Source organism: Chiloscyllium punctatum, chromosome 20 (assembly GCF_047496795.1).
Source record: "Chiloscyllium punctatum isolate Juve2018m chromosome 20, sChiPun1.3, whole genome shotgun sequence".
NCBI classification, from domain to species: Eukaryota; Metazoa; Chordata; class Chondrichthyes; order Orectolobiformes; family Hemiscylliidae; genus Chiloscyllium; species Chiloscyllium punctatum.
The window spans coordinates 62,050,257-62,074,111 of NC_092758.1; the positions used below are offsets into that span (position 1 = coordinate 62,050,257).

The 23,855-nt window shown below is 40.7% G+C and overlaps 1 protein-coding gene across 1 annotated transcript; it reads left to right on the plus strand.

The window, feature by feature from the left end:
- The first annotated feature begins 1,527 nt into the window (after nt 1-1,527).
- Nucleotides 1,528-22,783, plus strand: atp6v0e1 (ATPase H+ transporting V0 subunit e1). Its single transcript, XM_072591009.1, has 4 exons — nt 1,528-1,684; nt 2,853-2,900; nt 20,034-20,153; nt 22,294-22,783. Exons 1-3 carry the CDS (start codon nt 1,581-1,583, stop codon nt 20,125-20,127), a joined length of 246 nt encoding a protein of 81 aa, XP_072447110.1. The 5' UTR covers nt 1,528-1,580; the 3' UTR covers nt 20,128-20,153; nt 22,294-22,783.
- Nucleotides 22,784-23,855: the final 1,072 nt, after the last annotated feature.

Sequence of the window (23,855 nt, forward strand, 5' to 3'; positions counted from 1 at the left end):
GTGTCAAATTCAATAATCCAAGTGCCTGAATACCTGTCCCCTCCATCTCAGCATGTACCACCTTTTCCTTCCTACTAGTAACACTTCTGAAGGGTTACTTGACCCAAAACGTCAACTGGATCTTTCTGTCCGCAGGTGCTGTGAGATCTGCTGATTTTCTCCAGCACTTTCTGGTTTGATGCTAAATCATGATGCCATTCTGGACTTCCAAGGGCGAATGGACTAATCTGCATCAGAACATTTCTGCGACAGTCCAAGTTAAACCGGTGTGGCACTTGCCCCACCAGAGAACACACCAGATGGCCTCCTTCTTTAAGGACCACAATTTCCTCTCCCATGTGTTTGATGATGCCCTCCAGTGCATCTCAGCGACTTCCTGCACCTCCACCCTCGAACTCCACCCCTCCAACTGCAACAAGGACAGGACCACCCCCGGTCCTCACTTTTCACCCCACCAACCTCCGTAGATATCACATCATCTTCCGCCACCTACAAACAGACCTCACCACCAGATATATATTCCCCCTACCCCTATCCACTTTCTATAAAGACCGTTCCCTCTGTGACTGCCTCGTCAGGTCCATACCCTCCAAAAACCCACCCTCCCCTCCCAGCACTTTCCCCTGCCACTGCAGGAATTGCAAATCCTGCGTCCATACCTCCCCCTCACCTCCATCCGAGACCCCAAAGGAGCCTTCCACATCCAAATTTTGACCTGCACTTCCACACGTCATGTACTGTATTCATTGCTCCCGATGCATTGGGGAGACAGGACGCATACTTGCAGTGTGCTTCAGATAACATCTACAGAACACTCGCACCAACCAACCCCACTGCCCCTTGGCCGAACACTTCAACTCTCGCTCCCATTCCACCAACGACATGCACGTACTGGGCCTCCTCCATTGCCAATCTCTTACCACCTGATGCCTGGAGGAAGAACACCTCATCTTCTGCCTCGGGACCCTCCAACCCCATGGCATCAATGTGGATTGCACCAGTTTCCTCATTTCCCCTCTCCCCATTTAACCCCAGTTCCAAACTTCCAGCTCAGCACCACCCTCATGATCTGTCCTATTTGTCCATCTTCCTTCCTTCCTTCCTTCCTTCCTACCTACCTACCTACCCACTCCATTCCACGCTCCTGTCCGACCTTTACCCCCACCTCCATCCACCTATTGAACTCTCAGCCACCTTCCCCTCCCTTTATCTCTCCACCCCTCAAGGCTCTTAGCCTCATTCCTGATGAAGGGCTTTTGCCCAAAACGTCGACTCTCCTGCTCCTCGGATGCTGCCTGACCTGCTGTGCTTTTCCAGCAACACATTCTCAACTCCCAGGGTCAGGGCTGATCCCCAACCGTCACATCACATCACATCACCCCAACAGTCAGATTGAGGCGGGGCCGACGGAGCGGGGGCTTCCGGCTCCTTCCACGCTTCTGATTGGATGTCGCCTGCAGTCAGTCAGTCAGAAGCTCTGTGTGATGTCCGGTACGGATCGGGCACATGACCGAAGGAGGCGGTGCTGCGCACGTCATTTCCTGTGGCTGGTTTCCGGGAGACGGGTTGGAATTTTCGCCATGGGTTACAGTGGTCTGACGGTGCCCATCATCGTTCTCACTGTTTTCTGGGGTATTGTGGGCGGTGTTGTGCCCTGGTTCATCCCGAAAGGACCGAATAGAGGGTGAGGCTGGTTGGGGGTGGGGCACCGGCTCAGGCGGTAGATTACTCTTTGCGAAGCTGAGGAAGGTAAAGCCGACTCAGTTAAAGGGCTGGGGCTGGGGCTGGGGGTGTAGGTGTAGGTGAGGGGTGCCGTCCTGTCGTGTGGATGTGGGAGAGAAGCTTCTCCATTAAAGGGGATTAAGAGAATGGCCCAGTACTGGGGCAAAGAGACATTTCTGGCAACAATGCGACCCCTTTGACGCAAGAGAGAGCAAAAGAAATAAGTAACTAGTAACATTGTACTTTTGAGAATGGGTTTAACTTAAGAAAGTGCCATGCGTATCGAGTCAATTGTTGTATTCTCTCATTGGTGCGGTATGAGAAAAGTAGGTGATGAAGGTAGTTTGCCTTGGCCATAGTAAATGTTAAGTTTTGGAGAGAAATGGGAAACAACGGAATGGAAAGTGAGTGGACTAAACCATGATAAGGGAGGTGGGTGTGCAAGAGAGGGCAGGAATCGTTTTGAAAGATGACCAACAAATGCTAACTTGTTTATTTAATTCTAGAAGAATGATTCAGGGGTGTGTTCTGATTATAGTTTTGTTTTCATTGATTGAGTTTGAAACAATTTGTAACTTTGTTTTAAAATGTTAATTGTTTTTGTTAAACCACGTGTGATACTATTGGTGCTAAATATTACTGTTCCAAATTACAGTAGCATTGTTGCAATATACATGTGGTTAGTGGTTTACTGGGGTCAAAGATAAAAACAAAATTGACTGCACATTTTGGAGGAAATATTGCAATTTGTGTAATGCAATATTGTAATGCTGAACTAAGTGCACGCTAATTTTCATATTTAGTAGAAAAAAAACGTAAAATCGTATGGAACAGCAGAGCATTAGTTCTGGCATAGAAATAAGTGCACCACATTTTCTACTGGTGTTCATTTAATCTGGGAAAATGGAATTAACCTCTGGTTACAGGGGTGTTATCTGACCCTTGTGTACACAATAACATTGCCTTTAAACCGATGTGGTTTTATGAGTAAAAGGTACTGAATGGAAATGTTTAATTACTTTCAATCAGTTTCATAATTTTGGAGAAAACTGGTCAATGTTTTGAGGAAGAAATGCTAAATTTAACACAAATAATCTGAACCATGTACTTCAATGTTCTATTTTTTCCAGTGTTATTAACACTATGCTGGTGACAAGTGCTGTTTGCTGCTATCTTTTGTGAGTATAAACAAGTCACTTCCTGTTGAAGGTTATTTCAAGTACAATATGGACTGATAATTTACTTTCCAATTAAATGTGTTAAAGATAGCAATCCCTGTTTAGAAATTCTTCATTATCCAAACTATGTTGATCTATGTTGAATTTAAATTTATGGACCGTCAGTTTGAATAATTTTTATACATTTAATCTTGTTTCAAAATTAGTTATTTTTATTTGACCTTGAAAGCAAGTTATGAATATTAGTATAATGGTAGAAGTCTGAATAGAAGACTGTCATGATTCTTCTGAAAGTGTTGCTTGGCGATCACAAAATGAAACCCATGCTCTTGTTAGGCCAAAAGCACATTATCTAAGAAAGACAACAGCAGTATATTCTTCAGATAAAACATATAATTAAAACCACATTTCCTGAATTTTATATTGGTCACACTATTACTTCCCATGTATATCCTCTTGCAATTTGAAAGGTAAAATGTTTGAAATATTGATATTTTTACAGAGGAATGTCTCATAATGTGACTGTCAAAGTACTTGCTGCTTCTGGAGGTTTACGTTACAAGTGACAAACTTTAAAAAGCTACAAACTAAAAACGCTGCTGTAAGCACTCTTTTATGCCACATTGATTATGCATATTTTTTCTTACTCCACCAAATAATGTTGACCTTAGAATTTGCTGTTCTAGAATGTATCTGAACTGAATCGTATAAGGTGGTTCTGATCCTGTCTGTACAGTTATTAAGACAGGGTATGTTGGCAGTGGAAACAATTGAATTAGTGCCAAAATCGCACACTGCTGGATACGCTTGGCAGGTCTGGGAGTATCTGTGGCGAGAAAGCAGTTACGTTTTGGGTCCAGTGATCCTCCTTCAGAACAGGAAGGTTGATAAGGACAGGGCGGTAGACATAGTGTGTATGGATTTTGGTAAAGCCTTTGATGAGGTTCCGCATGGTAAGCTCCTTTGGAATCATATAGAATCTAGGGTGAGCCGGCAAATTGGATTGATGGTAGGAAGCAGAGGTGGATGTTTGTCAGACGGGAGGCCTGTAACTAGTACAGTGCCACAGGGTTGGTGCTGATTAGCTGGGGAAGTGGGCCAAGAAATGGCAAATGGAGTTTAATATCAATAAGTGTGAGGTCTTGCATTTTGGAAAGTCAAATCAAGGTGGGAGTTTTATGGTGAATGGAATGTACTGGAACAGAGGGATCTTGGAGTTCAGGTTCACAGTTCTCTGCAAATGGCATCACAGGTAGACAGGACAGTGAAGAAGACTTTTGGCACACTGTCCTTGATCAGTCTGGGCATTGAATATAGAAGTTGGGAAGTTATGTTGCAGTTGTACAGGATGTCGATGAGACGACACTTGAAGTATTGTGTTCAGTTTTGGTCACCTTGCTAAAGGAAGGATATTATTAAACTGGATAGAGTACAGAAGAAATTTACAAGCATGTTGCCAGGATTCAGCAACCTGCGTTACAGGGAGATGTTGGACAAACTAGTACTGTTTTCCTTAGAGGGTAGGAGACTGAGCGGGGACCTTCTAGAGGTGTGTCAGATCATGAGGCATGGACAGGGTGAATGCAGACAGTCTTTTTCTCAGGTTTGGGGAATCATGGAAAAGAAGGCATTAGTTTAAGGTTAGAAGGGAAAGAATAAAAGGAAACCTGAGGGGCAATTTTTCTTTAGTGATATACATACCGAAATGGTTGAGGTGGGTCCATATAAAAGGCATTTGGACATGGGCCAAGTGCAGGGAAATGGGGTTAACGTGAAGGGATGTTTTGGTCGGCATGGGCCAGTTTGGGCCAAAGGGCCTTTTTCCCTGCTGTAAGACTCTGATGCTGAAATGCTGCCAGGTCTGCTGAGTTTTTCCAGCAATTTGTTTTTTTTGTTCTCAGGCATTGGTTCTTTGGTTTATTTGAATTAGTGAAAGGGATGAATGCAATGAAATTTTTTTCACTCCAGTTCCTTGTGGGTGATTTTCTATTGGAGAGGTTAATTATGTAAAAATTATTGGAGCTAACACTGATATAATGTAGAAATTGTTACCAGACTACATTCATACATGAAAAAATTGCATAAATGCTTTATTACAGAATGCAAATCCAACTGTATCCTGTTCCAGATCCTTGCAATCAATTTCAAGTGTAACCCTCTATTGCCTGCTTGACGTTTGGTCATTCCTAAAAACTACTGTGGTCATGTCAATTGAGCAATGTGTATCAAATCAGATGAAGATAAGAGCTTGGATTATTTCTCAATTACTTTAGTCTTTCAATAATTTATCTGGTAATCCGCCATAGTCAAATGTAACTCCACAATTGTCACTTTGCTCAAAATTCAGTTATTTTAGCATTTATATTTATAGATTTGACTAACTTGATTGATTATTTTTAGATCTGCAATTTACAGCATTGGGAAAAAGACCAGCAGGTGGCACTATGAAATACAAAATGGTCAATGTGATGTACTTTGAAAATGAAAGTGTATAAAAGTCCCACGTTCGCATATTTTCTGTTCCTGAAAGTACTTACCTTGTATACAAGTAGTTAACTAAATTGTAGTTAAAACAGGAAAGCCTTTTTTGATAGAGACAGTAAATCCAAGTAAACCAGTGGACTAGCAAAGAATGAAATGGAAGCAACAATAGTGACTACAGAATCTGTTTTCTTTTCCTCCACCCCAAGCTCCAAAAAGATGTATTATATGTCAATAATTTCAATTCTGAATTTCAAAATAGAAGCAGAAGGATATGGGTCAGATTTGCGAAGGTCATTGTTTTAAACAGATTTAAAAAGTCAGTTGAAAAGTGTCCAAAGTGCACCAATTCAAGAAGACATGTGACTGCTGTCAAATTCTTTGGCGAACCCTTCTGGCATTAATGGATTGAGTGTTTGTTGCTGAGTTTACAAAAGGCTGTAAAGCCACAGTTTAGTTTTGACTTCAGAAAAGAAGATTCAAGGATTTTGTTCAGGAGGGAGAAAAGCTCCAAGCAGGAACATCGTGTGTTTGTTCAAGGGAGCCAGTCACCCTAACCAAAGTGTCTTCATGTGAACTTCCAAGTTAGTTTTGACAAATTTTCTTCGAACTGAAAATGTTTATGGGCACCATTTTACAAGGAGAAGGAATTGGAGGACTTGGGTTATCTAAATACTGAGTTGAGGTGGAAGTTAAATTTTCTTGAGTTGACTATCTCTTAAAAAGATCATTTGAAAATTTGTCTTGCTGTTTAAGAACTTTTTATCTGTCATAGATATCACACCTCCCTCCCCTTCCTGGACCTCTCCATCTCCATTAGTGACGACCAACTTGACACTGACATTTTTTACAAACCCACCAACTCCCATAGCTACCTGGATTACACATCTTCCCACCCTACCTCTTGCAAAAATGCCATCCCGTATTCCTAATTCCTCCGCCTCCGCCGGATCTGCTCCCAGGAGGACCAGTTCCACCACAGAACACATCAGATGGCCTCCTTTTCTAGAGACCGCAATTTCCCTTCCCACGTGGTTAAAGATGCCCTCCAACGCATCTCGTCCACATCCCGCACCTCCGCCCTCAGACCCCACCCCTCCAACCATAACAAGGACAGAACGCCCCTGGTGCTCACCTTCCACCCTACCAACCTTCGCATAAACCAAATCATCCGCTGACATTTCCGCCACCTCCAAACAGACCCCACAACCAGGGATATATTTCCCTCCCCACCCCTTTCTGCCTTCCACAAAGACCGTTCCCTCCGCGACTACCTGGTCAGGTCCACGCCCCCAAACAACCCACCCTCCAATCCTGGCACTTTCCCCTGCCACCGCAGGAACTGTAAAACCTGCGCCCAAACCACCTCCCTCACCTCTATCCAAGGCCCTAAAGGAGCCTTCCACATCCATCAAAGTTTTACTTGCACATCTGCTAATATCGTTTATTGTATCCGTTGCTCCCGATGCGGTCTCCTCTACATTGGGGAGACTGGGCGCCTCCTAGCAGAGCGCTTTAGGGAACATCTCCGGGACACCCGCACCAATCAACCACACCGCCCCGTGGCCCAACATTTCAACACCCCTCCCACTCTGCCGAGGACATGGAGGTCCTGGGCCTCCTTCACCGCCACTCCCTCACCACCAGACGCCTGGAGGAAGAACGCCTCATCTTCTGCTTCGGAACACTTCAACTCCAGGGCATTAATGTGGACTTCAACAGTTTCCTCACTTCCCCTTTTCCCCCACCTTACCCTAGTTCTAAACTTCCAGCTCAGTAACTGTCCCCTTGACTTGACCGGACTTGTCCTACCTGCCTATCTTCTTTTCCACCTATCCACTCCACCCTCTCCTACTTGACCTATCACCTACATCCCCTCCCCCACTCACTCATTGTACTCCATGCTACTCTCTCCCCACCCCCACCCTCCTCTAGCTTATCTCTCCATGCTTCAGGCTCACTGCCTTTATTCCTGATGAAGGGCTTTTGCCCGAAACGTCGATTTCAAAGCTACTTGGATGCTGCCTGAACTGCTGTGCTCTTCCAGCACCACTAATCCGGAAATAGATACAGCTTGTTCTAGTGCAATAAACTCACTCTTCAATTAAAAAATATCTTTGTTCTCTGTTGCATGTTTCTGTGAACTAACCACCATAGTAATCAACTGCAATAATATGATCTATTAAGCTATGTTTCCTTCTGAGATTTGACTTATCCACCGGCAGGAATCATATTAGCTTGCAAAATGTTGCCTGAGGCTGGGTAGCGAATGTTTTTATTCTCTGGTCTCAAGCTAGAACAATTCTTTAGAATCTACTGTCTAAGTCTTTACATTTACCACTTAGTGTTCTGTTTTCATGGGTAGTATTTGTATTGTATGATTTAAGTTTCCTGAAGCTTTGCTTTGTCATTGTGTTCAAATATAGTTTATCTCTATTCCTAAAGATATTGGATCAGTTAGTTGCCTGGCTTGAATCCCATGTTGTAACTATTAAATTTCAACTTTGCAGATCCTCTGGTTCAGTTTCTTATAAGTCGTAATACTAAGCGGACTGAAGATAATTGTTAACATAGATCAAGCAGATTAAATAGGTTTTGAATGAAAGAATGCCAGTGGTTTGTTTGAGATTATTGTATCAAAGATGACAAAGTTTGAATTATTTATCACATGATGCAAAGATTAAGATTCTTTATCTTTTATTTTAGTTTGTTTCCATTATGATTATTTCTGTCAAGGAGGACAGGAACCATAATGTTGTCTGAGAACACTCCTATGAACCTTATTCAGTATTGCATTAATATGGTGACCAGCCATTTAGCTCAACCATTCAAGGCTGATGTTTATGCTGCATTCAAACCTGTTTCATGTTTCCTCCATACCCTTCTTTGTGCTTGTCTAGCTTCCACTTAAATACACTATGTTATATGTGCTTACCTCAGGTAGCTGATTCCATATTCTCATCACATGTTTATTAGTCTATCTGAATCAAGGTTAAGAATAAGGGAAGTAGATTTAGTAGTCTCTCAGATTTGACTGTATGGATAATGATAAAATCAATTGCACTTAAAATAATTTGTCAGGAGGAGGAGTCTCCCTTTTGTCACGTTATTTTATATTAGCTACCGCTTGTGTTGTTGCACTGCACAAAGTGACTTTGCTGTGGCACTTTCATGCAACCCAACTAATTAATTTGAATTGGTCAATAGAGTTCTGCTTTGTTGTTGCTTGAAATTTGCTGATTGTAGTATTAAAATAATCTGTTGAAATTTGTCTTGCACTAATCAGGACACTCTCAAGAATGCCAAGTTTCAAACTATGGCAGTTTATATTGCAGGAGGAAAGAAATGCTGATTGGCTGACAAATCAACTCTGTCAAAGACATTTTCTGCTGAACTGTAGGCTATTTTTTTTTTTGCAGAGAAAGTGTCCTTGCATGTGTGATATTGCCAGCATGTGTACATTTTTGAGTGGTCAAAATGCCCAGTCTAACTCTCAGCCTGGAAATGCAACGTATCTCGACATTTGAAACTTGGCAGATGTTGAGAAGATATTTCCACTAGTGGAAGAATTCTGAACTGGGGGATATAGTTACAGAATAAAGAAACTTTCATTTATAACGGATAGTGAGGAATTTATTCTCCAAGAGGTTTGTGAATGTCTGGAATTCTGAGGTTGTGGAGGCTAGATCCCTGGGAGTCTTTAAAAAGTGATCAGATTTTTGAGCTATCAGAGTTGATATACATTAAGATGGCATGGAAATTGAGGCGAGGGGCAGATGTTGAATGGCAGGGCAGGTATGAGAGGCTGCATGGCCTACTCTTTCTAATGTTCTTATTTCTGGGAGTTTTGACTTTTTGAATGTGAAGTCAAATCCATTGGCTCAACTAACCCATGTGTCCTTTTTAAATGTTCTTGAGGTCTGCAATAGGCTTGTGGACTCTGGTTATATAAAGACAGACTGTGTCTACAAGTGGCAATAGAAATTAATTACTTGAACTTTCTTCCCTTCTGTGGAGTCATAAGATGCTCAGGCTGAACAGCTGTTTGCTGTCAATGTTTTTAGCTACTTGGTCTATGTTAAATTTCTTTTCGTGCCTTAGGCTGAATAACTACTTTTCAGCACTGACTACAAGATTTGTTTCCTGAGGAAAGTGTCTTGTGCTATGGCTATCGCGCTCTTAATGTATTGTGCCCTGGTCATCTCCACTGAAAGGTTCAGTCAAGGATATTTTCTTGTCATTGATTTGTTTTATTCAGCTAGTTAACACTTGCACTTTGTTCTTAGCTTAACAAAATGAACAGTGCAGGTTTAACAAAATTTGCAATCTCATTCCTCTTGATCACTGAAGCATTCTGGTGTTTATAGATAACCAAATGTCTGTAGTTTTAGCGTGTCGTGTATCTGATCACTTCATTTTAGAATTCTTTGGTTGTGAAAGACTTGAATTTTTCTTTTAATAAGGATATGAAATCTCTATCTTTACTATTCTCTTGACTTTTTTCTCCAATTGTTTCTCTTTCTGGGCTTTTTTCATTTTTTTTCTGCTGTTCTGTTTGTACTATTGTACTACTGAAGTCTTTTTCGAAAAGGCTAAAAATAAATTCCTAAACAATTGATATGTGCATTCCTTCTGGTTGGAAACGGTTGATTTGTTGGACAGTAACTGCTACAGTGGTTGACACTATTGCTTATATCAAAAACAAATTATTATTCAAGCTTTATGAAAATATAAATCAATGGTCTATGATGCATAAACATTACTTTCACTGGTATGATGTTTTCATTGGTTCTGCAGAAATTACTTTGAGCTTCTTAGCCCATTTCAAAGTACTTTTAACCACACTAGTAGGATGTTAATGGGATTTAAGCACCAAACTTCCTGTTTACCATTGTGACATGAAGCTCTACAGATGAATTGGTCAATGGTCCTGAATTTATTTTTTTGGTTGTGACCATAATCTGTCAATCAAATTTATCAAGATGTGCTAGAATTCAAATATAATGAATGTGTTAACTGTTTATTCCTCGGGTGCCACAGGTCACATTTATAGCATTGAATTTTCTGTGCCCCTTTTTCTAAACAGTGTTAGCGTGGATGAAATGATATCAGTCCGAGCCCAGAGTGAGGTTCAACAATTGGTAACGTTTATTGATACAGTAACACCGGTGGAGACCAACAGAGGTCCGAATCTCGGCTGTTCTGCTGTTCCCACGCGCTGCTACACATTACATACCTTTCTTTGTCAGGATGTGAGGATTTTGAGTATGAATGGGATGATAGTTCCCCATCATCGCTGGAGTAGGTGCAAATGGTGGGTTTCCTGCCGTCCCAGGGGAGTTGCAGTGTACACACAATAGGGTGCTAATTGGATTATGTAAATGGGTCCAGCTTGTGTCTCTCAGAGAGGGCTGGAGGAAGGCACCCCCTTTGTTCCCTTGGGGTGCTGGTGTGTATTAGTCTGTTCGTTCCTGTCTGGTGGATGCCTGTCCTTTGTGTCAGGATGGTTCAGTCAGTCTCTTGATTTGATTAGGAGATGGGTTTCCATATTAATTAGCTCCAGAGTTTCGGTCTATGAGTCATGGTTAGTGTCAGGCCTTGTGTGGATTTGATCTGTCCTCTGGCTCCCATCTCCCGGTCACGTGGGCAGACCGGCAGCTGCTGAGTTCTGTGGGTTTAAGCTGCGGCTGCCGTTTAAAACACACAATTAATTCCTATAGTTTTACCGATGTAGGCATAGTCCCGTGGCAAATGCGGGGTGGCTCTGATACCCGCTTGCAACAGTATACTGTATTTGTCAGTATGATTGATAAATCTGCAATAGATTTCAAAAATAGATGTAAAACTAGTATCATCTGGATTGTGACTGCAATCACGGATGAATTGTGGCTATCAAAAGATTATTTGAAAGGATAGATACTTTTTCCTCATGCGGGTATTTGAACAAATGTTAATAAGTGAATTATGGAGGAGAGTTAATGGTTGATTTTGATCACATGGCAGCTAATTAGTTTAAGGTCTAATATAATAATTGAATTGACTGTGAACCACGACCAATGTTCACACATTTAGTTCAGGACTAAAGGAGTGCAGCATTAGCACCCTTTCTCATAGTATTATCGTTTTTATTCACAATTTAGTGTGAATGTGTCATCTAATTGACGTGCCTGTGTAACCTGAATTCTCTCTCATTTATGTGAATGTTTTGCCTCTGCTCTAGATCCAGACCTGAAAATGTGTTGCTGGAAAAGTGCAGCAGGTCAGGCAGCATCCAAGGAACAGAAGAATCGACGTTTCATGCCCGAAACGTCGATTCTCCTGTTCCTTGGATGCTGCCTGACCTGCGCTTTTCCAGCAACACGTTTTCAGCTCTGATCTCCAGCATCTGCAGTCCTCACTTTCTTCTCTAGATCCAGACCGCCATGGCCTTTATTTTCTCCACCTTTTTTTACCATCTATGAAGAGCAAATTGTGCATTTTTTTGTTGTTTTATAAACTCTTCTAACACTAATCTGTCCTCCTTTTGGTACTCTGCCTGTTCAAAGCATAAGCCTTCCTTGCACAAGCCCACAGTTATCTTTTGTCCCATTTGGTGCCTTTTTTAAAGGCTTATCTCAAGACTGAGATACTAACTGCTCCATTCTTCTGACCTTCCCACTCAGCACATGACTAAAAGCTGATCTTGCCAACTTCTTTCTGTTTTCTTGCTTGGACTCATCCTGCAGATCAAATATCACTCCCCTTTTCCTCCAGAAGGTGAATTCACGCCTTTGGTTTCATGTATACCTTTGTTAACAAGACCAACAGACAGCAAAATATCTGTAGTCAAGTTCGCTTGTATTACAGCAGGACCATAGTAAATATAGGGTTTCTAATTCTTTCACCAACAACTTTAACGGAATCCATGTGCGCGAAATGGACTCGAGTATTTTTAAAAAAAACAAACATCTGTGGTTTTATTGGGATCTGAATCTAATTAAGGACTGTTGTCTTAGTTAAGTGTTTGTATTTGAGGCTCAATGCTAATTGAGGGGCAATTATGACATTTCTCAGATCTTGTTATTAATTTAGCACATATCATCAAAGGCATATTCCTAACGACTAATCTTGTTCTATTATACAGTCCTTGTTTAGAATTCCAGTCTTGAGCCTGTGTGGTAGTGTATTCATTGGAGTTATGTTATGTAGACTGTGGGAAAAGATCTGCCACCCTGCCAACTGAGAATAGGCCCACAAAAGCAAAATTGGCCAATGGTACCAAAAAACACTCAATGCCTATGCAGGCTCACAAGCCAAATCAGGCAGCCCACGCAGACAGGGGAATACACTTTAAGCTGACACTAACACTGACAGAGCACTACAGATATCTCAAAGCCCCAAAGGCATTTTCACAACCCAGCAATACCAAAGCCACGCAAAGAGCAGGTCAGGCAGAGGCAACAGGAGGGACATGCTCCCAGAACAAGACAGTGGAAGCACCTCACCACTTCAGAGGGGACATTAACAAGGAATGGAACCATCGATACTGTCAGGATGTTGCATTGTGTGAAGGAACAGTTCATTCACCTGATAACTATTTTCCAATTAGCATTCTTTTAACTAAATTACTCCATTTCCAGATACATTGTATTTTCCCCATTTCTTAATCAGCCTCATTGTGCAGCATTATAATAAAAACTAGTCTCATCCTCCGTTCTGGGAAGAGAAATTCTGATCTACCTGTACAGACTGTCAGTTCTGTGTCAGCCTAGTCAGTTTCTCTTCCAGCGATATTGCTTGCAATAAACTGTCAATTTCACGAGCTGTGTTTTGTGTTCTCTAACCTATTGGACAAACTTCTCTGACGTGGGCTCTCGTGGTAATGCACTGGTATCATCTCTTACAATTAATAGATAATAGATGCTGTCATCTATTACCATCTACTAGTTTAATTCACCTGATAATCTTTCTAAAAGCTTTTATTTAAAATCCATTGTATTTTGTAGCACACAATAAGTATATCAAGTCATTGTCCAGTCTTATCAATTGCATTATCTAATGACCCCTTCTCTCATGCCATCTGCATCCTTCCTATGCAGATGGAAACAACATCTGCAGCAGTAACTTTGGCCCCACTTGTGTTTTTGTTCTCACCAGTCTCACCTGCATTGTTAGCACCCCTAACTGGCCATTACAAGTGCATCACTTGCTCTATCCCTTTCCTTGTGCTTTCAGATGAACATGAGAAATTGGCCTGATTCTCCTCTCGGCACTCAAGCTTGTCTCACTCTTCTACAACATTGTGACCAATCCCCATCCCAATCCTCAGTTCTTCTCATTGGCCTCAACTCCTGGATTTCAAAAATCTGTACACCTTTTTAAGTACTTCCAGTGACCTAGCTGCTACACTTGAGAGAGTGAATTCCAGGCCTTCGCTATCTTGTGAGAGAAGAAAGGCCTTCACACTTCAGTTTTACTTGAGTAATCCTTATTCTGCAATAATGTCCTCTAGTTTGAGATGAGCCCCATGAGTGGCTTTGTCGTCACCTACTCTATGTCCTCCTCAGAACTGTATGTTTCAAAGTAAAATCTTCTTTCTTTTCTTTCTCAATTTCTAATGAATAAAGACTTGTTTAATAGTTCTTGATAAGTGAAACACTTCATCCCAAGAATCAGCCAAGCGAATGTCGTTTTTAACTGCTTTCAATGCTAGCATATCTTTTTTCAGTACGGGGACCAAAACCGTGCTCTTCTCTAGGGTGTGGCAGTTGTAACAAAAATTCCCTACTCTTAAAGTCCAATAAAAGACCACGCTTCTCCCGCACTCTGTTCCGCAAAAAAAAAAGCTTTTTCATTTGTTGCCTTCAGTACTTGCATGTTAGCAGATGCTTCATGCCTGACAGCACCCTGATCATTCATCAATCACCCTGATCCTGCATGATTTGGGAGTATCACTATTCAAATAATAGCCTGTCTTTTGATTCTTTCGAGGTACATGACCTCTCACTTGGCTACTTTAATTCCATCTGTCAGGTTTTTGTCCACTCTTTGATACTTTGAATATCATTTTCCTCTTTGCACCTCTGTTTCTTTTTGATTTCTTTTTAAAAGCTTCCTTCCAACTGAAATTCTGTGTCCCATCCCGCGCATATCCCACCCCATTATCTTAACAGCCCTATCGACAGCACTAGTTACCTATTGCCAGGTATCATCCACCATCGGAGCCTCTCTCCTTATGTTAGGTTCTTTTTCTTGAGATTTGATGCAACTACAATACGCCAACTTCTGTGAACAGCCAAAATTTATTAAGCAACTATAAGCTTTCGGAGGATCACTTAACAATCTTTGCAATGCTTGTGAAGTGTGTCAAGCAAAGCGCTCTCAACAAAGGGGCCAGTAGTTCCTTTCTGCAAGATTTCACATCACAGTCAGTAATGCCCACAAGACAACTCCCAGCCACTTCCCCATAGTCACATGCCACTCAAGAAACAATGTAATGATTTGATTATTTCAAAACATAATGTGATGTAGATCATTCCTTAATGGCAAGATCTGGTGTAAATTGCTTTTTTAACTGCAGGGTGTGTTCAGCATTTTAATGGCAATGTTCTTCCTAATTATCATCTCTTACTCAGAATGTAAATTTACTCCAAATAGCAGGAGATGACAATGTAAATTTTTTTTACATTCTACCGGCAAGACAGGTTTCCCTACCCCTGGGAAACCCACTTTCTTGAAGGTCAGTAGAGCAACTAACCCCTTAACACTTTACTGGCATAGACCAATCAATTAAGGACCGGCAGACAAAAGGTGTTGTGGATTAAAATAAATTATTCATTATTTTATGCTATCATAACCTGTGCTTGCACTTATCAAGCTTTTGGCATATAAAAAAATTGTGTTACTACACAGGAGGATTTCTGAAGAATTATTTTATAATTACAAATAATATGGCAGAAAATATCTGTTTACCCATTTAGTGAGCATGACATCACTACAAAATGTTGTATTGTAGTTATTCTGAAAGTTACTAAAGCACACTTTGTACACAATACCTGAAATTGTATGCTGTTGAAGTTGTGACAGTTGGTTCATGGGCTGGGCTAAGTGGAGATGGAAAAGATAAGGACTGCTCAATGTTGTTCTATTCTAAGTATTGTAAGCTCTGTGATTTACTTCGTGTGGTCAATTGTGAAATCTTTTCATGGGTATTTTTGGAAGAGTTGGTGACCTGTGCAGTAGAACAATTTATGGTGAAATGGGAAGTGGCAAAGAAACAGCAATTGATTACTTGCGATGGACTGTGGCTGTTATAAAACTCGAACAATAAATATTCCTGTGATCGAGTTAGAATTAGTCTGGTTGTCAATTATTTAAGAAACCTCCTAGATTCTGGGTAGTCTTCCTCCTGTTTTGTCAATGAATTCATGTTTTGTTAAACTCATTTGGATTCCAGCTTTGCAATATGTAACAAACTATAATGTATTGTTGCACTACGAATCAGAGGAAGGGTCAAAGGACTGAATATGCTTGTGATTTAAGGTCAAGCATGTTCCTGTTTTCTTTAACTTCAGTGGTATGTGTCTTAGTATTTTTAAGTTGTTGCAATAGTGGTAAACATGGTCTATCAAATTTGACGTTCATCTAACTCTTTTACACCTGGGACCTTTCATGCAGTGAAAGTTTTTAAAAGTTAAGTACTGATCATGATCACTGAGGCAAGTCGAAGAATAAATGGAATAATATATACAATGTAATAATATGGAATAAAGTAATGGCAATTTTAGTGCTTTTGTTTAAGAATTTGATACCAGCCAATTGTGTCACTGCACTAGAATTACATTTGCTGTAATAAATTGTACTTGATAATTTTATACCATGGTGATGAAAAGATTACCAAGTTGGAAAGACAATGTAGCTGAAAATGTGTTGCTAGAAAAGCACAGCAGGTCAGGCAGCATCCAAGGAGCAGGAGAATCGACGTTTCGGACATGAGCCCTTCTTCAGGAATCCTTTCCATGTGTACCGACCTCTGCATTAAAAAAATGTTCCTTGGATGCTGCCTGACCTGCTGTGCTTTTCCAGCAACATATTTTCAGCTCTGATCTCCAGCATCTGCAGTCCTCACTTTGTCTTTCCAGGAAAATGTAACCCGTGGACACAGCCTTAGAATTAGAGGGGGTCAATTCAAAACAGAAATGCGGAGACATTTCTTCAGCCAGAGAGTGGTGGGCCTGTGGAATTCATTGCCGCAGAGTGCAGTGGAGGCCGGGACGCTGAATGTCTTCAAGGCAGAGATTGATAGATTCTTGTATCGAGGAATTAAGGGAGAATGCGGGTAAGTGGGGTTGAAATGCCCATCAGCCATGATTGAATGGCGGAGTGGACTCGATGGGCCGAATGGCCTTCCTTCCACTCCTATGTCTTATGGTCTTATTTGTAGTTCTGTTTGAGGTTCAGGTTGTAAGTTTACTCGCTGAGCTGGAAGGCTTGTTTTCAGACGTTTCGTCATCATGCTAGGTAACATCATCAGAGTGTCTCCAGTGAAGCGCTGATGTTATGTTCTGCTTTCTATTTGTATCTCTTGGTCTTTTCAGATGCGTGATAATATTTCCAGTTCTTCTCAGAGGATGGTAAATGGGGTCCAGATTGATGTGTTTATTGAAGAAGTTCTGGTTTGAATGCCAGGCCTCCAGGAATTCCCATGTGTGTCTCTGTTTAGCTTGTCCTAGGATGGATGTGTTGTCCCCATCGACGTGGTGTCCTCCTTCATCCGTACATAAGGATGCTAGTGATAGTGGGTCATGTCTTTTGGTGGCTAGTTTTCTGCCTGTTTGTCTGACGTAGTGTTTGTTACAGTCCTTGCAGGGTATTTTATAAATGGCATTCGTTTTGCTGGTTGTTTGTTTAGAGTCCTTTTTAGCTTCATCAGCCGCTGTTGAACTGTGTTGGTAGGTTTGTGGGTTACCGTGGTACCAAGCGGTCTGAGTACTCTAAGTCATTTCAGAGATGTCTTTGGCGAAGTGGGCCGGGAAATGGTAAATGGAGTTCAATATAGATAAATGTGAGGTCCTGCATTTTGGAAAGCCATATCAAGATAGGAGTTTCATGGTTAATGCTAGGGCCTTTAAGGAGTGTCATGGAATAGAAGCATCTTGGAGTTAAGGTGCACAATTCTCAGAAAGTGGAGTTACAGGTAGACAGGGCAGTGAAGAAGGCTTTTGGCACACTGGCTGTCACCAGTCAGGATATTGAGTCTGGAAGTTGGGAAGTTATGTTGCAGTTGTACAAGATGTTGGTGAGATTGCACTTGGAATATAATGTTCAGTTTTGGTCACCTTGCTACGGGAAGCAATGGTCTGAGTTACAGCGATAGGTTGGACAAGCTAGGACTTGTTTCTTTAGAGCATAGGAGACTGAGGGGGGACCTTCTGGAGGTGTATAAGATCATAAGAGTCATGGATAGGATGAAAGCCCTCAGTCTTTTTCCCATTAATTGGGGAACTAACTATAAGAGGGCATTAGTTTAAGGTCAGAGGGGATAGGAGTTTGCACATTCTCCCCGTGTCTGCGTGGGTTTCCTCCGGGTGCTCCGGTTTCCTTCCACAGTCCAAAAATGTGCAGGTTAGGTGAATTGGCCACGCTAAATTGCTCGTAGTGTTAGGTTCAGGGATAAATGTAGGGGAATGGGTCTGGGTGGGTGCACTTCGGCGGATCGGTGTGGACTTGCTGGGCCGAAGGGCCTGTTTCCACACTGTATGTAATCTAATCTAATAAAAGGGAACCAGAGGGGCAACGTTTTTTTATGCAGAGGTCGGCACACATGGAAAGGCCTGCAGGTGGAAGTGGTTGGGGCGGATACATGAACAACCATTTAAAAGGCACTGGGACAAATACATGGATAGGAAATGATTAGAAGGATATGGGCCAAATGCAGGGAAATGGGGTTAGTGTGGATGGACATTTTGCTTGGCATGGATCCGTTTGGGCTGTGCTGTCAGACTGTGACTCTGACTCTGGAGTACCCTAAGGTTCTAAGCATTACACTTCACCTTAACCGTTACCACTTGTAACATCTGGTTTTTCACAATTTGTTACCAGCAATATGTCAAAGTGTTTTGATTTCATTTCATTGTATTGCAGGACTGAATAATAGAAATGTACATTGTCTGGTATCTTTTAATTATTTGGAGTCTTGTAACCAAAAGATAGTATAACTACATGAGTTTTGTACTGTAGACAGGACACCAAGTGATAACATTCACAGCTTTTCCCTTGTGAAATTAATGTGACAGTGTTTGATTCTGACCCTGAAATGGAACTCTGTACTATTAAAAGCTTTGTAATTAACGGTCAGGTGCTGTTAATTATAATGGATTCTTATTACCCCTTGCAAGTGGGGTAGATACAAAGGAAAAAGCATTGCTGTTACAAAACCCTGAATTGAGAGTTCAAAAGGACACGAGAGAGAGACCATTTTAGTGCCGATGGCTATTGGAGCTAGTAGAAAATTAACTCTTAGTGCTTATCTGCTATGGATTGAATTTAATTGCATTTTGGGACTTTATGATGATATTGAGTAGCCATTACTGGTTGTTATATACAAACTCTGTAAAAGGTAGTATTGATGAAGCCTTAACTTACTTGCTGTTCTTGCAGAACACTCTACAGACCTTAGACTGTCCCATTGTCAATTCTAACTAATCAGATCTTATGTCTTATTTGAATTTAAATTATTCTAAACCTAACATTGTGTCAGAATCTGTTCAATCTGTCAGGAAGCCATTTTATGGTCAAAAGCTTGCCCTCCTTGCGAAGAAGCCATTTCATAAAACAATGATATCAGACATATGAGCTGTGCAAGGTTACCTTATGACATCTCCCACTTTAATTTAGACTGGTACTTCTTTCCAGGAACTTATCTCGACAACAGATGTCGAACTCGGCTGGATTTGTTTTTCCCACCTGATGGATAGCTCAAGGCCTGTAGAAGTGATCAGTCAAGCGCGCACAGATCTGTCAATTAACTTTTCTTCTTTATGAATTGTCTTTCATTGTTATCTGTATAATTAGGAACATGCAATTTCTTTCAAACTTTTGTATAAAGGAAGCCATGTTGTATCAGTACATCGGAGTAGCCTGCTGGAGCACTTGAACCTAGTTAGTTTAGTTTATAGGTATCAGTGTTATGTTGTAACAGTGATGCTATTAGTGAATAAAGGGCATGCCTAAAATTAAACTAAACTGTCTGTAAGAGGTTTTTATTCCAGACTTCCAAAGGGTGCGATCTCCGGGATGAACTGAGAGGGGCTTTACAGGTCTGAGTCCACAAGGGATTCCCTGGGCCGTCTCAAATCTTTACTTTAACATTTTCATATTGTTTAACTGCTACTTTTGTGTTGCTGGTGGATATTTTCTAATCAACTTGTTTGGATGTTATTATACACAACCTGGAGTAGGGAGGACTTAAATCCCAGGTCATTTCATCAAAGGTATAAACACTACTGCGCAATAAGAACCTTCAGTATGCATCTGAAGCTAACCTGGAATGACCTTTATTATAAACAATTCTGTCATTTGCATTGTTAAAGTAGGTGATCTTTTTCATATAGCTTGAAAATATTCCTTTTAAAATGTACTGATAAATTGTTGTTTTCATTTTTGATTTTGCAGCTGGCTGATTGCAATCCTGTCCCAATTAAACCCCCTGTTTGGTCCACAGTTGAAAAATGAAACAATCTGGTACTTGCGTTACCAATGGCCTTGAATTCGACAGTGAATACCTTTGATCAGGTGAGCTCTTGAGGGACTGCTTTATACAGAATGCAACTTTATTTCACAGTTCTATGCTTTTAGATGTAGATTTTTAAGCATGTGTCGTACCAGTTTACCTGAGCTGAGTGACCTTGGCATTTGTTTGGGCTCGTTTTGATTTTTTTTGTATTTGGATGAAACTAGCCTAAGATTTTAGATATTTAAATTGAAAAACTTTGAATACTGATGAATAACAAGTCTTGATAGCTTGCTTAAAGGGGGTCCCCAGTTGTTTTACTGTGGAGAAGGTGCAAGATGGTCACACCAGTAGCCAATTGCAAGAGCATTGGAGCATTGTGGGTGGACAATTAGTCCCAAAGTTTTATACTGGGATGTAATGTCAGGTTTTGTAAATAGTTATACTATTAAAATACTATTTGAACTTCAAAATGGAGTGGAGTTGGTGGGATGTGCATTTGCACCTGGATGCAAGATCCATAAATGGTTTTTGTTATGCATAGATGGTACCCCTCACTCTTTTGGAGCCGGGAGCCAATAATGTCTGCTCTAGAGGTGTGTAATAACATCTCCGTTGGTAAGAAAATACCTAAGTATCCATGATCATCCACACTGCGCCACTGATACTCAGTAGCAGCTGAGAGTACCATGTACAAAGCACACTGCAAAAATTCATCAAAGCTCCTTTAGATGGCATCTTTAATATCCTTAATTGCCAACTGCAAGAACCAGGATAGCAGTGGGAACATCACCACTTGGAAGTTTCATTCTCGCCCTCCTATGTCCCCCTCCCTTCCACATCTCTTCCAAATATTTGCGCTTGTCTTTCCCTGGTCTCTTGCAAATTCCCTGTTTTTGTGGATTTTTGATTTGAAGAGCGTCCCTTAAGCTATCTAGATCCTAATGCTTTTTTTTTTCTAAACCTCTCCACAATTCTTTTCTCCTGTACCACATTACTTTGGGAAATCCTGTTGAAAAGAGGGTCACAAGATCCAAGGCAGTAATGACTGCCACGGGTTTGACCAAGTTTCAACAGCTGCGTTTGCTTTAACAGGCATTTATTATCTCTCTGCTCACTGAGGTTCTCGAGCATTTTCAAACCTTGTAATGGGGTCATTGTGGGGGAAATGTTTTGAGGCAGTACCATTTTAGAACCCATATCTTTGATCAAGCTTTTGCTCAACTGACCATGTATCACTTACTTCATAACACCTTTATGGGCCACCATTATATAATATCTTGATATTTTTTATTTTTTTGTCTGGATATCTAGACCGGTAATTTTGCTTTTAAGGTGAGGATATGTGGTAGAGTAAAGGAAATACAAACTGTGCCATGTGACCTCAAAGCAAAAATAGCAGTGCTTTGGGCCACAGCATTTCATTTCCATTTAAACTTTCCCAGAAATATCAGGGCGTGACCATAACGCATGTTCTGTCAGAACATACACTTGAAATGGTTTGTGTGCTCACTTAGCAACAATGACCTCCACAAATATGTGAGAGACAGTTGAGCCATTTTGTGTAATTCAGACATTTCATGCCAAGAGAAAAGTTGAGTATGAAAAGCTTCTTTAGAGGCAGAGTTGATTATCCAACCTTTTCTGGCCAATCTTCAAGTTTTAAAGTTATTAGGTGTGGAATTTTTCCATGCAAAATGTGACTGTGCAAGATATTTGGGGAATTATGCCAAGTAATGTAACTTATTAACCGAAAATAATGAGCAGAACCACTTTTTGAATTTTGTATAAATATGTAATTCATGGTAGACCAGTACAGTATGTTCTAACGTTGCCAATTGCCTTCCATGGCTGAGTCCATTAGAGTAAAAGCCAAGTGCTTTGCTTCATAAAAAGCATTAAGCATTGACCTTTTAATATAATTCAGTATTCGACTGGCACTTCTGGAATAGAAATGGCATTATTTTTCAAACAGCAGGAGAATCTATCAATTCGAGTAAGTTTATGGGGCAAGTATTTGAAGTCTTTAGTCATTGCTGTTTTGGAAGCAGAAGGAATAATTGTGGGTCTCATTTTGCCAGTCAGCATGTTTTTTTCAAAAGTAATAATTGGAATTAGTAGCCAGCAATTGTATTTTTACTTATGAAAGTATTTGTATCTGCACTGTGGATCTTTTATGTTTTATGTAATCTCTCTTTATAGAGAAAGAAGATACCTTTAAAATCGTTGCAATTGATTCATTTCCTTTGCATTTAAGCGGCTTTCGTAGATGCAGCCTTTGCAAATGGCATTCAACAGTGGTGGATGTTTTGCATTCTGGTTTATAATTCAGCAATTGGTATTGATGCTTAGAGTTTGAAGTAATAAAACTAACAAATGTAAATATTTTGCAATATATTGGAAGCTTCACTGCTTATGTTATACAGCTGAAGAATTGGACATTTTTTATGTCATTTATACTAATATGTAAAGAGAAATCGTCAATGTAGCACTGAGAGAAAATGATATATTTTGTCAAACAAGTGTTTATTTTCTGGGGTCTTATTTTTATACTGATCTGTCCACTGCAATGTGAATATGCAGATCTAGTTGGAGCATTTATACACTGCTTTTGTATTTCTTGTCTTCTGTTCTTTTACTAAAATCAAAATTGAATCAAAATTTGATTATGACAATAAATAATTGATGAAAAGCTCTAGTTATGGCTATACCTTTTTTTCTCTAAAGCATTTATACATTAAATTTAGCAAGGGTCCAGTTTTTGGATTATAGACCAATTTGATTTAATTAAGGAACGATAGTAATCTAAAAATGTATTTGTGATTTTGCTGTTAAGCAGTATGGACGTGACATCAGATTAAGATTTGTGGTTCTCTCTGACAGTTTGTTTCAGTATGTAAAAGGAAACTGAAACCTCATGCCACAGCTGAACTATTGCAACAGTATTGTGCTTGTCTTTAGATGAACGTTAAGTATTGTGGAATTAAAATTAAATAGAAATAAATTTAAGAAGGATGGCCATATGCTTCTGACATGAATAGCACTCTTGATTACTGTTGCTAAGAGTACATTTTGTGACTGGAATAAGAACATGGATGTTATTGTGCTTATGAAAACAAAGCGGTTAAGACCATAAGACACGAGCAGAAGTAGGCCATTCAACCCATCAAGTCTGTGCCACCACAACATGTAGATTTGATTCCACACTCTGCGGGGCAGTAACTAACATCTGTTTCTACAATTCCCTGTCTCCGGGCCTCTTGCTGAGATATTTGTATCATCGATAGTCACAGGTGAGGTAGACTGGAGGTTAGCTAACGTGGTGCCACTGTTTAAGAAGGGTGGTAAGGACAAGCCAGGGAACTGTAGGCCAGTGGACCTGATGTCAGTGGTGGGAAAGTTGTTGGAGGGAATCTTGAGGGATAGGATGTACATGTAATTGGAAAGGCAAGGACTGATTAGGGATAAACATGGCTTTGTGTGTGGGAAATCCTGTCTCTCAAACTTGAGTTTTTTGCGGAAGTAACAAAGGATCGATGAGGGCAGAGTGGTAAATGGGATTTATATGAACTTCAGTGAGGCGTTCAACAAGGTTCCCCATGGGAGACTGATTATGCAAGGTTAGATCTCACGGAATACGGGGAGAACTAGCCATTTGGATACAGAACTGGCTCAAAGGTAGAAGACAGGATGGTGGTGGAGGGTTGTTTTTCAGACTGGAGGCCTGGGACCAATGGAGTGTGACAAGGATTAGTGCTGAGTCC